At 39.8% G+C, this 14,138-nt stretch overlaps 1 protein-coding gene across 1 annotated transcript; it reads right to left on the bottom strand.

Moving 5' to 3' along the window:
* Positions 1-2,100: 2,100 nt before the first annotated feature.
* On the bottom strand, positions 2,101-13,935 carry rab35a (RAB35, member RAS oncogene family a). The gene is made up of 6 exons (XM_046839740.1): positions 13,602-13,935; positions 11,656-11,706; positions 8,292-8,415; positions 6,391-6,515; positions 6,117-6,241; positions 2,101-3,688 (listed from the first exon to the last, which is right to left on the bottom strand). The coding sequence occupies exons 1-6, from the start codon at positions 13,651-13,653 to the stop codon at positions 3,560-3,562; spliced, it is 606 nt and encodes a 201-aa protein (XP_046695696.1). The 5' UTR covers positions 13,654-13,935; the 3' UTR covers positions 2,101-3,559.
* Positions 13,936-14,138: the final 203 nt, after the last annotated feature.

Raw genomic sequence — 14,138 nt, 5'->3', positions numbered from 1 at the left:
ACAGCTACACATTCTTACTTCCAATTACCGTAATTTCCGGACTATTAAGCGCACCCATATTTAAGCCGCACCCACTGAATTTGACAAAGATTTTTATTTTAAACATAAATAAGCCACACCTGTCTACATTGAAACTAATGAACTTTACACAGGCTTTAACGACAGTGTCTGTTACACGGGTGAAATATGTTGTGGCTCCTTTAAGAGCAGAGCGGCATTTTGGGAATAGCCTGCCGCCACATTTTTCCGGTATTACTGCATGTGTGCAAGACCGAGGATTATGTCCTTATTATTTTCTGATGCTCATGTCATAGTTTCTTTGACTAACCTGTAACGCTGTTGCTAAGAAAAATAAAAAAGCACGAGTTTTGGAAACCTGTCTGTGCTTATATGATTTCTGTTGCAACTGGATTTAGCGAGCTCTCCCCTAACCTAGATTTAACACGTTACAACGGCTTGTATCTAAACAGTAGCCTACCAAGAAATTAATTGTTCACTGTCTTCCTTCTTCCTTTCACAACTATTTCTCTCCGGAGTTTATCTGTTGGCATCGTCGTGCGTTTAAAAAAAAGGTTTTTTCTCCCGATGCCGTGCAGCTCAGAACAAAGGTGCGTTTTTTCGTTTTCGTTTGGAAATTTCATTGGTCTAATGTTATGGGGCTCAGTTTTTTGGCTTGAAGTTTTTGAAACCGGGAAAAACCCAGGAAAAATTCATAAATAAGCCGCTTCGTTGTTTAAGCCGCGGGGTTCAAAACGTGGGGAAAAAAGTAGCGGCTTATAGTCCGAAAAATATGGTAGTCACATATGGACACATTCGTCAGGATCCCTTGGTGTCACTTTTTAATGCCCTGGGTACCCCTTTGACGTCATTTTGCATAGTGCAGGCTTAGGGTTAGTTGAGGTTAGCTGCTTACATAACACGTCATATTTCAACACCCCAGGCTTTGGTTCAGAGTTCTATAGAAGTCTATGGAAATCCCTGCAAGTTGAAATATTATGCCAAAGGGGTCAAAGTCTGTGGAAATCCCTGCATGCTAAAAAAAAAATTAGTGCGTCAAAAAGTGATGCCAAGGGATACTGACGAACGCGTCCATATGTGTAGAGTTGGGAGTGAGGACATGTTCGCCCCAGCATTTCCGTCGAATTGAGGTCTGGAATGGATCATTGCAAAACCTTGCTTCTTTTTTTTTCTTTCAGCCATTGTGTTGTAGATTTGCCCGTGTGTTTGTGTCCATTGTTCTGTTGCATGACCCAATTTTAGCCAAGCTGTAGCTGTTGTACAGATGGCCTCACATGACTCTCTACTTTTGTTATAGAGAGAAGTTCATGGCCAGCTCAATGACAGCAAGATGGTCGGGTCCTGTGGCTGCAAAACAAGCCCAAACCATCACCACCATGTTTGTTGGTAGGAGATGTTTGTGCTAATATGCTATGTCTATGTTTTCACCAAATGTGGTGCTGTGCATTTAGGCGAAACATCTACATTTTGGTCTCGTCTGACCAAAAAACATTGTTCCAGGAGTCTTGTGGTTTATTCAGATGCAACTTTGCAAACATAAGCTGTGCTGCCATGTTCTTTTTTAGAGAGGATGCTTTCTCCTGGCAACCCTTAAAACAAAACATACTTGTTCAGTCTTTTTCTAATTGTTCTTTTATGAATTTATGAATTGTTCCTTGCTCAATAAATCAAACGAGCTGCTACTTAATTCCCATGGAAGCAGAAAATACTCTGAGGTAGTGTTGACCTAATTTTAAGACCTGATGAGAACTACATGAGGGAGGGTTTTCTTTCTTCTTCAGACAACTATATGTGTAATTTATTAAACATTTCAGTAATGCTGAGTAATGCTTTTTTTTTATTAAGGATTTCTGATAATTGTAAAAGTCAAATTCATAAATGCATGTTATAATAAAGGGCAGTTGAATTCTCCGTTCTGATTTAGTACTTTTGAAGGAGTCTCCAGTTTTAGTGCTTTCATGGATAAAGCTGTAACGAAAACAGAAACGTCTACAGGACAGAGGGATTCCTGTTTTTTGCAACTTCAATAGAGAGAAATGAAACCAGGAAAGTAGCATGTGGTGGAAAAAAAAATACGATGCATTTAATTTAAAATGTTTATTATCATCGGTTAGATTCATGATGAGGCGAACAAAATGAATGCGTGGCAAAATATTAAAATATCCTTTTCCAGTGTACACCAGATCATTAAGCTTGCACATATATAAAACACACAGAATGATGTTTACATACAGACATGCGTGTTTGTATATGTACATCGTGTGGATTACAATACTGATATGCACACGCACATTTCCGCTCACGTTTTCCGGGTTCCGGCTTTGTGGCATCTCATGTGTGTATCTAAACATGATCAAGTTCTGTGCCTTGAATTCAAACCGCTGATGTAATATGCAAAAGGGGTTCCTCGATTTGCCTGCTAATTAAAGACGCACACGCACACACACGGTTCTCTAGAAGTATTTTTAAATGTATCTTGCTGAAATATTCACCTGGTTTGGCAAAAATGTCTTCAACCGCTTACGGTGTTTTTAAAAAAAAAAAAAAAAAAAAAAAAAAGGAAAAAACTATAATAATTAAACAGGTCAGAATGATGCTCATAATAATAACTTCAGTCTTTTCATTCTAGTACTGCTCTCATTTCTAAACATACTTCACTCTATCACTCATATCATTTATCTACTAGATGAAGTGTCATCACACCTGAGTCCAGGTAAAACAGGAGACTGAAATCTGAAGCATGTTTCTCTCGACAACTGATTCGAATCTCCCAATAGCACTACTGTGTGTAGGTCAGAACACAGTTATCACTTTTCCCATGTATGAGTTCAGTTGTTTCACTGCACTGAGCTCCAGCAATTTCCTTCAGCACTGTAAGAGCAAAAAGGTCCGGCTGGTGGCACAAATCCCCTGTGCGTCTGATTACAGTGGTATATTTTGTTAGTTAAAAAACTAAAAAAACTATTACAAGCTAAATTAATTCATCTCTGAGGGCTTGGTGGTGATGTGGTTTGGTCCAGGCTTGCCAGACTTCCTGTCAATAAAAAAACTAAAATAAAGCATAAAAAGCTAATAAAAAAAAAATAATAATAAAAATAATAATAATCGGAGGTGGGGGGGGTGGGGGAGAGCATGATTCTTCATCAGTGTCATCCTCATTTGTGTCAAATGGCACAGTGTTTTTTTTACATGACACACAACGAAATGAGCAGATGAGATGTGAATTTCAAAATCGGCGTTTATGTGAGAGCTGGCGTGATTACGGACATAAAGGAAAAGCGTTTCTCCTTTAAAAGGTCATCTTAGTAGTGGACCTCCTCGACCTTTGTAGAAAAAGGACGTGACGGCCACTCGAAGTCCATTTTGTATGGAAATAGAAAGTCCCAAAGGATTAGCGGATTTCAATATAGATACATCTCTTTTAAATTGAATTTGGCTCGTCTCTCTCGGGGATGCTGCGTTCGGTGGCTGCTCTCTGGCTCTTGTCAGTTCAGTGGCATTTTCAGTTGGCTCTGAGAGTGTTGCGATACACTCCGCTCTGTTAGCAGCATTTCTTCTTGCGTTTGCTGTTCCTGCCCAGTTTGACCACTTCACTCTGTTGTTGCTGCTGCTGCTTGGCCATGGACTCTTTCCTCGCCCTGAGGACCAGCTCTGTAATGCAGTTGAACATCTAAAATGGAGGGGGGGAGACAAGAGAACATTAGAGAAACTAAAAAACTAACCAAACAAACAAAGAGAAAAAACACAACAGACTGAAAAGACTACGCTGAACCTGTACACCAAAGACTTGTGAGATAAAGTGAGAAATGCGTGTGGTGCGAGTCTTTCTGCACCCTTTGCATCTCACACCTCGCCTGCTGCAATCTCGCTTCAATATTCCAATGCAAACGAGAAATTTATATAACTTCAATCTCCTTATTTTACTTGACATGCTTCGGCATGGTCTCGGTCGTGTAAGATGATGTGAAATGTTATGAGAAAAGGTCCAGGTGTTTTATAAGCAGGGCTTTACGGAGATGATGTCATTGTCTGGCATGAACGAGCTAACTGTAAAGTCAACATGGTTTCAAACAATCTAGGGGTCAGACAATCTCGACAATCTCACTAAAATCACGTCTGACCTTTCAGTGCTACACTATATGGACAAACATATTGGGACACCTAAATTATACTTTGTATAATTATACTTTATAATATGTACTTTGTCCTTGACAGGCACATCGCCGTCCAACCTATTAAGCAGATCCTGAAGTTTGAATGCTCTTCACCACCGTCATTGTAACACTGTCATGTAATGGAGGTAGAGAAGGATGTAAATGCAGTTGATGAACATTTTATTTGCACTACTTGGATGAAAGTATCTGTGCTTCCTCTCCAAACCATTACCATACACTAAGACGCACACGATTGTATAGGATGACTTTGGATGTGTTAGCATAAAATGTTCCCTTCACGTGAACTAGGAGACTCAGACCTGTTTCAGCATGACAAGGCTCCTGTTCACAATGACAGCTGCATGAAGATATGGTTTACATGGTTGGGGTGGAGGACCTTTTGTAGCCTGCTATAGCTCTCTGACCTCAACCTTATTGAACACTTTTGAGATCATTGGAACAGAGTGCACTCCAGGCCTCCTCACTCAACTTTACTAACACCCTTGTCGCACAACAAGCACACTCCGAAATCTAGTGGAACATCTTCAGAAGGTTGGGGACCAGATGTGGAATAGGATGTTCAAAAAGCACATACAAATCGTATGGTCAGGTGTCCACAAACATTTGTCCCTTGTAGGTGCTTACAGTATACACATCAAGTATATACAGTAACACACTGGGAGAAATGAGATCCTGATTATCTAAGTACCTAATAGTTTCTTATAATCAAGAATGAATTTTGTCCATGTAAAAAAAAAAAACCAAAAAAAACAACAACGCTGATGATGGGTTAAACTTTTATGTACCAAAGGTCTAAAATCTAAAATACATATTAAACCTTCCTTCACAAATAAAATGAAATTACTTAACCTTTTTAAATGCAAGTATTTCACATTGTTGTGTTTTTTTTTTTACATTTATATATTTTTATTATGTTTTATGAAAGCTACCTTTGTACCCTAAATCTAAAGCACTTTTACGATACCTACATTTAAATATATTATACATTTTTATATATATTCTTTTTAGAATAAATAAAAATGTATCGACAGATGGTCCCAGAGTTACGATGGTTCGACTTGCGATTTTCCGTTCTTACGATGACCGATACGACAAAATTGTAAAAATATTAACAATTTCACCGAACAGGCACAGGCGTACGATGTACGATACATTGGTCACGCAGCTGGGATGAGCGTAGCTCTCGCTCTGTGAGATGCCCCACTCTTGCTAGCAGTCGACGGAGTCTGTATTTTTTTGTTTCAAACGGTTCCAACAGAAATTTTAGTGTTAAAAGCATGTCTTCCAAGCACCCAAGTATGTATCCTGCTTTTAAAAATGATAAATCAGCCTGTCATTGTCACAGTCATAGCAGCATCTTTGACTTACGATATTTTTGACTTATTATGAGGTCGTCGTAACGTATCTCCATCGTGAGTAGAAGTCAACCGGTATATTAATAAAGCATATTATTATTAATGTATTAAATCTACCGTAAACACTCCAATAGTGATAAAAATGTATTTAGGATTGTTTTTTAGCTTTTCCCAGCATGCCCTCTTTTGTTGTTGTTGTTTTTTTTTTTTGCTTATGCGTCCAAATTGTGCAACCTTGGGGAATTGATGAACTTCGTTCATTTTTTACATTCCTGAATCAATTCCGTTTGGACTGAATTTTTTACTGCAAATAATAAATATTATGTGTTGGATCGGCCATCCTGACTTGTTCCAGCCATGAAATAAATCAGTCTGTTTTGTTGAAATAAAAAAGAAAGTCTATTTCAACAATGATGAAATGCCTTGATTACATTTAGTTGAATTGCACCCTGTACACGGTTTTAAGGCGAAAACAACTGCCGGAGGTGTAAAACTGCATAGAACATGGGATTAAACCCCTCTAGTGCCTAGTTCCAGCTCAAACCCTGCTGCTTTACAGTCTACTCACATCCTCCACATTGAGGTTCTCCTTGGCACTAGTTTCGAACAGCCGAATGTCCATCTGCTCTGCGAACTTCTGTGCGTCGACCGTCTCCACCACCTTTGAGTTGGGGTCGTCGTTCTTATTACCCACTGCACCATAAAGAGAAAGACGAACAGGGCAGGTATAAACGCTAATATTGATGATTCGTTATTGATGGAGAAAGGAACATCACTTCAGTGTGAAATAATATGCTGACACCATGACTCCCATGTGGCATGCGCGGTAAAGAAACACTTACCTAATATTCGACAAACATCGTCACAGTTCTGGTTGATTTCATGAAGCCATCGTTTGACGTTTACAAAGGATTCGGCACTTGTCACGTCGTAAACAACTATCACGCCGTGTGTGCCTCTGTAGTACCTGTAGAGAAACAGTTTAACATCTACGTTACTTCTGACTTCTCACACACAAACTTTTCAATATAATTTCACCCTTGTTTCAAGTTTAGTGATGAAGTCTTTTTTCAGCTTCTCCCATTAGGGGTCGCCACAGAGGATCATCCGTCTCCATACCCCTCTGTCCTCTACATCTGCCTCTTTCACACCAACTACCTGCATGTCTTCCCTCACCACATCCATAAACCTCCTCCTTGAATTTTGTGTAACGTTACACCCCCATTCTCTATCTTACATTAGTTCTTCTGTTGAAGCCAAAAATGTCAAATATGTCCACAGCACTTTCTTTCAGTCATTCCCTGTTTACCTGTGTGCTTTTGGCTTTCACATTTCTGCATATAAACAAAAGGAAACATGCACATGTCTCAAAAAAGGTGTTTGCAAACTTTTGACAGTTACTCTATTATCCATGTACCCTAGAAGTGATGTTCAGCAGATGAAACGTAAAGATGGTGCTCAAGCTGTTTATCAAGATGTGAAGAGGAAGTGGGTGGAGTGTTAAGCTAAGGTGACCTGAGGCTGCATCACTTCCTGTGATGGTTTCCAAACACAGGAAGTGGTCACCTGAGATGAGCTGTAGAAGCTCGAGTCATTCTTTGCTCCAAGGCTTTCACATGCGAGCTACATTGACGGGAATCTGACACAGAAACCGACACATTTTTACCGCGTCCACAAAACGCCATTATTTCTATTTAGAAAAGTCAGCAGCCTTGGTTATGAGCGGCATTTCGTTCTCGCTGCTGTTCGGCTCTAAAACAAGGCTCGAATTCACTTACTCTAATGACAGACGCCGCCACTGCGCTCCTGCATACCAGCAAACCTTAACAACAACAACAACAGCAACAACTCGAGCATCTGTTCATCTGTCTACTGCAAACAACTGGGAGGGTTGTGCACTAGCTTGTTAGTTATGTTAAAAATGACTGCACATAGCACAAGGATTGAGATGTACTGAGATTTCTTCAGTCTGTGTAAACACATGGAGTTTTGTACATGTTCAGAAAATCTTTTGCAGAATATAATGGCTACGGATGCAGAGAAGAAATCAGACATGTAGAAACATTTAACAACAGAAAAGCGGAAACTGAAATTTCTATATGTTATATTGCAACACGCAAAAACCTAAAACACCATACTCACCAGATTTGACCAGAAAACGTCACACCAAATCTGAGACTTTACACTTTGATCTCTGAAACCAATCTTTGGGCGACATAATTGAATTTATATACTAAAAGGAAAGTAGTTCAGACTTGTGTTTTTTTTTTTTGGTGCCTGTAAAAAAGGAAGTGAGGCAGTTTAATCAGCTGTTTCTCATCCGATGAAGTGGTGCTCATGGAAGAAGAAAAAAACGCTAATGCCCAACTGTAATTATAATGGAGGTTAAAATAAATAAACGAATAGATTTTAATATCTTAACAACCAACAGAAGAAAGGAACAGAAGAACGTTTGCGTGACATGTCAGGAAACGTGATAAAAAGCAAAGACGTTACTTCGGTTTCTGTGGTTTGAGGGAAAAAAAAAAGTAGCTGATGCGGGATTATCCGTAATCATGATTTGTACATGTTTTTTCTTTTGTTGCCTACTTCTAATATTGTCTTTCCAAAATCGATTGGGCAAAAGAAAATTCGTACTTTATGAGTCATAGCTATGGCTAGACATACAGCTTCACGTATGGCAACGCAAAAAATAAATCGCCGGTGAAGCGTGTGTCCTGTCGTCTGAGAGTGCGGTACTTACGTTGAAGTGATTGTACGAAACCGTTCTTGTCCCGCCGTGTCCCAGATCTGCAGCTTCACCTTCTCTCCGTTAATCTCCACCGTCCGGATTTTAAAGTCCACGCCGATGGTGGTAATGTAGCTACCTGAAATACACAGAGGGCCATCAAACTCAAGGCATCATTCAAGGCAACCACTATAAGAAACCCTGTCATATGAATGCTTTCTTTTTCAGGATATTAAATAAAAATACACTGAAATGACTATAATGACGGGGACCTGTTCTGTAGGCATTTGGTCCAATCCCAGACAATCGAATATGGCAGGGGGATGGTGACAACACCATGATGACCACTTCGTGGTTGTTTCTACGGTCATGTGACTGGAACTAAGTACCTATGCTGAATTTGATTTCTGACTTCCTCAACGTATTGCATGCTGAAATCAAATCACACCCATGTGTGCTTGCTGAATGTTCCATTACAAAATTATGTGTATTAACACTAGAACTGTTCTAATTGTTTCCCTAGAACAGCCTCCGCTCTTCTTGAAACGCTTTTGGAGGTGGTGTTGGAAATATTGTGCTTATTTAGTCAGTGAGGTCAGACATCTTTGCTGGGCAAAGAAACCTGGGATGCTGAATTCCAGATCACCCCAAATGTGATCAGTGGGGTTAAGTCAGGGCTCTGTGCAGCCACTCGAGTTCTTTCACTATAAACCTCTCAAACGATGCCTTCCTGGATTTTGTGGCCTCTTAATTCCAGTGAAAGAGATTGCAATAGTATAATATACAAAGACACCCTTTGCTACTGTGTGCTTCCAGTTTTGTTGCAAACCTTAACGGAAGAACCACATGAGTGAGATGATCAGGTGTCCACCAGCGTTTGTACCAGGCACAACTTTAGGCCCACCTGCCTAATATTGTGTTGCTCCCCTTTTGCTGCCAAAACAGTCCTGACCCATAGAGCATTAACATCATTACCTTCTAGGGCTGCAACAACTAATTGATAAAATCTATAATAATCGATAATGAACGTTATCGATTAGTTGGGCTGCTCGATTTACAGTTTAGCACGACGGCAGGATAACACAGCCGCTTGTAAAATGGCGGACAGTAAAGCGTCAACCCGCAGCGTGCCAAGTCATGGGAGCATTTTATATTAAACACAACAAAGAAAGATGTACCTGGAAGTTATGCAAAACGGTGCTTGTGTGGGATGGAAGTAGCACAGTGAAAAGGAAACACACTGGTGTCACGGATGAAGGCGAAACATCAGCACGGTGAGTAAAAAACTGTTTATCCTTTTCATGTGAAAATAGTAGTTTAATAAAGCGCTATTGTGTAAACAGTTTGTTTGTAACTTCGGGAAAGTCGCACTGGATCTGTTCTGTCTTGACTCACGAGCATCAGGTTGCGCGTTCAGCTCGTTCGCGATATCATGATGGATTTAATAAAAACTGAGAACAAACACTAAATCTAAAAGCAGCAAATAACAGCAGCAGTAAACAACTACATTGTTTTAGTCACTGATTTTCAGCTGATAATTTTGCATTTGTACACCAATGCATATTTGTTTCTTTTTTAAATCAAGCCTGTTATCGTGCTGCGTTTTTCCGTTCCAGTCTCTTTTTATAGCATTTGTCTATTACAACAGTAACTTATCTGTTTTCAAACGTGATGTACTGCGGCTTTACTACGTTCAAATGCTTGTTTTCAATGTCTGTATATTTCAATTTACGCATATGTGCATTTAATTATTATACCAAATTCAATGACTTCTATATTATATATTCTTATATATGAACAAATGAACAAAATGTCTGTGTATTTTAAACAAAAATTGTCAAATTGTGTTGTATTTTATATGGATTTTTTAAACATGGTTGTCAACTTGCCATCTGCAAAATACAATACAAATGAGTTTCACAAATTGCTTCACTTTGCATACTCAAATGCTGCTTTTTTGTTTGTTTGTTTTTTTAACAGAAAAAACAACCAAACATGAGTGAATTTGTTTAAGGATAAAACCCCCATGTGCTCCTTAACAAGCAGCTACTATAAGCTTTAAAATATCAAAATTAAAGATAAAATTAAAGTTAAATTCAATATGTGGCTCTTAAAAAATTTTAAAAACCCGATTAATCGATTATAAAAAATACTCGTTATTTGCAGCCTCTATTAAGTTCTTCAGTAATTTTATCTACAGGAGCTTGTCTGTCAGCCTCCGCTTCACGTGCACCAATGAGCCTCGGCCGTCCATGACCACTGTTCCTTTCTTGGAGCACTTTTGATAGATACTGACCACTGCAGACCAGGAACATCCCACAAGAGCTGCAGTTTTGCAGAGACTCTGACCCAGTCGTCTAGACATCACAATTTGTCCCTTGTGAAACTCGCTCACTCAAATCCTTACGCTCGCCCATTTTTCCTGCTTCTAACACACCAAACGTTGAGGGCAAAACGTTCACTTGATGCCTAATATATTCCACACACTAACAGGTGCCATGGTGAAGAGATAATCAGTGTTATTCACTTTACCAGTCATAATGTTTGCCTGATTGGTGTATTTAGCTCGATTTCCCACTCACAAGCTGTCTCTTACATGTAACACAACAGACACCAAGTCGAGGGGGTAAAGGTTAACACATGCTTGCTTCGAGAGAAATAAAGCTAGCGAGCTGCATAATTTCTAACCACTGCATCACAAGGCAGGGGAGTGAAAGAGCGATGCCAAGCCTCCCATCTAGACAGTATGGCTGGGTTTGCTCTCTTGGACTGCCAGCGACAGCTGGCTGTGGCTTTACTGATATTTAAACTCGGTCTCACTAGGATTTATTGACCACACAGGAACACGGTGATTTCGCTTTCTTTCACGATTTAAATTTGTAACATTCGTCCTGAACACAAGCAGAATCCAAAACGGCATCCTACTCCCTGCATGTGCTCACTACATAATGCATAAATACTGTGTCACTGTGAAGTATACGTTCTGCAATACGCGTTGGATAACGTGACATTTCCGACCCAACCGCAGAAAACGAGAAATCCTTAACAAAGTCTGTGTGAGGGTAAAAGAATGGGCACCGTCCTCACTGTATTTCCTGCAGACTAAAAACTTCCTGTGTTTTATGCACTGTGAAATACCAGGGTGAGAGACGAGCGATGTTTTTGCACACGCTATACATTCAGTGGCCCGTTTGCACCTTTGAGTAGTATTTTGGAATACAATTCATTTATTCATTAAATGACTGAAATAAAATTATAAATAAGCCATTTAGTTATATTGCTTTTTCATAGGATGCCTTCAATATTGTAAAACAGACACGAGTACAGATAGACTTGCGATTGCTTATTGAAAAAGAGCAGACGATGAGCAGTTTCCTACCTGAAAACGTGTTGTCTGCAAACCTCAGCAGTAGACTGCTTTTCCCCACACCTGTGGTTAGAAGACATTAAAGAGAAAAGAATGAGAACAGTAACGTACTCTCGGTTGACCTGCTAAATAATCAAACTGAACTCGCATCATTTTGAGAAGCCATTTTGTAGGCATGTCTGAACGCCTCTGCGCATTCACACTGCATTATACACTGTTTGGTGTTCCAAAAGCCACCTTTAATTGTAGAGAATAGAGAAGGGGAGGAAGACACATTATGGTAGCAGGCTGAGACATGGGCATCCGAAACAAAAATGCTTCAATATGCATCGCACTTTGGACTCAAGTGACTCGTGACTTCGAACACCTCAAGCGGTATAACCTTGTTATACGCGTTATCATGAGGTACCGTGTTGCAATCATATGACAAGTATGCTAAACTGTTTTTTGCATTAATATATATATTGCATTTAAATACAAATATTGGTATGCTTTAAGAATTTAATGGCAACAGTTGCTTAATGTTTTTTCATTAAATCACCAGTGAAAGGCAGAATATTATCAGGTAATAAAACAAGTCTCATCAAATGGGGTACAATGTAAACCTGATGCGACATTTCTGTAAATACTAGATCATTGTTTCTCAATCCAGATTGATATTTTGCTGTTTTCGTCGTAGCCAACTCTCTTGCTTCAAATCAGGTGTAAATGAGTAAATCCTGGAGTAGGCTGAACTGGGCAGCTCGTTTTTCACTTTCAGTATATCAGACTGCAAGATGCCATAGAGATACGTAAGCTAAGCGCCGATGTACTTGGGTTTCGTGTCCTCCGCAAGTTCACACACATCTTAAGCAAACAGATTGTATGCAATAACAAGTGTGTGTCATTGCCTTAGAATTCATTATCTAATGTTTTTAATTGCATGTTTATTTGGTATAGCGCTTTTAAAACCAAACACTGCCCTAAAGCAGCTTCACAGAAATACCTCCCTGAGAAACCTTGAGAGGAACCAGACTCAAAAGGAAACCCGTCCTCATCTGGGTGACACCGAAAGTCTGTTCAGTGATGGATTTAAACAATGAAATCTTGATCCCTTTCATAATCTCTCTCTTTGCTCTTACATCCAGAATTACAAATAATAACTCAGACCTTCCTCCTTATGCATTACCATTGCCAAAATATCACAATTATCTGACAAGACAACAGCAACACATCCCTAAACCACCTGATCAACAGTGATGGTTAGTTTATTTTAAAAAAAAAGGGACAGAAGGTTTAAGAGGTGAAATAAACCTGATCTGTTTTTATTACTTTTGGAAGTTTATTTAAAAGAAATGACCCCTAAATTTTGACACATTGCCTTATAATGAATCCTAATATAAGCTTGAGTATTAAAGAGAAATATAAGCGATAGACACACCTGCTATGTCTTAATCTTAGTCGAATAAATTACTGATTTTTATTAATTTAATCACAAATGGCTTTTGGCATAAAAACAACCGAGATGTAAGAAATGTTTAGTTTATTCAGATCCTGTGTTTCCCAGCTAATACAAACAGTCTAACACAGACTACAGCACACCCAGTTCACCTTTAGCATAAATCTCCATTAGTGATAATGACTGGAAAATAAATGATGGCTAAAAATAACGTTAGGATCATTTTTTATTATTTTTCTAGGTTTGCTACTAAAGCAGCTTGGCTAACACCACTTCCCGCCCTGTACTACATTCTCTACCTAGCTACACCCCAATGTGTGTGTGCGTGTGACTGAATGTGCAGCACTATCTAACCAATTATATTATATAAATGTTTATATACATTTCCATAAAAACACGCAGGTAATGTTAAATCATATCTAAACCAAAACACAACCCATACAAGTAAATTTAAACGGTTTCGTCGCGATTTAGCTAGCCGAGGCCTGCTTCCCGTCCCGCATCCCCGCTCTTTCCTTACCGCTGTCGCCGATGATGAGCAGCTTGAAGAGGTAATCGTAGTCCCGCGCCATGGCACCGCTGGTCGGTTCCCCTGCCTGCGCGTCGTTTCCCTTTCCGAACGTCCGGTTACGTGAAGCGACACAATGCTTGGGTGTAAACCGGTGTCTCCCTCCCCGCCCCCAAACCCCTCGGCTGAGAGGCTTTTGTCGTTCTACGGAAGATGGCTATGCCTAGGGTGTAGCTGTGTAGCCGGCGGGGATTTTCGACAGCGGTTCATACACACGAAACATGCGGCTGCTGCTCGGCTCTTGCTGCGGTTCAGGATTCCACACACCCTGCAAACGATGGAACCGCACTGCGCATGCGCGGACACACCGCCCGCCCCCACTATGACGCGCATCCCGTTCTGATTCTACCCCAAAAAAGCAAGAGGGAGAAAATATCTACAGCTTCCCTTTATAATCGATTTCCATAAAAAATAAATAAAAATAGCAACCGCCACCACACAGCAGCTGTACATTCCCAAACCAAACAAAACAAAAAAAAAACCCCACAC

This window comes from Silurus meridionalis, chromosome 25, assembly GCF_014805685.1.
Source record: "Silurus meridionalis isolate SWU-2019-XX chromosome 25, ASM1480568v1, whole genome shotgun sequence".
NCBI classification, from domain to species: Eukaryota; Metazoa; Chordata; class Actinopteri; order Siluriformes; family Siluridae; genus Silurus; species Silurus meridionalis.
This window is presented reverse-complemented; position numbering and strand designations above follow the sequence as displayed.

Excerpts from the sequence above, each read along its gene's own strand:
- rab35a (XM_046839740.1), bottom strand. The coding sequence starts at position 13,653 with ATGGCGCGGGACTACGATTACCTCTTCAAGCTGCTCATCATCGGCGAC. Across the intron at positions 8,416-11,655 it reads TGCAGACAACACGTTTTCAG|GTAGCTACATTACCACCATC; the intron begins GTAGGAAACTGC and ends TGTGTATTTCAG. Across the intron at positions 3,689-6,116 it reads AGAACCTCAATGTGGAGGAT|ATGTTCAACTGCATTACAGA; the intron begins GTGAGTAGACTG and ends CCTCCATTTTAG.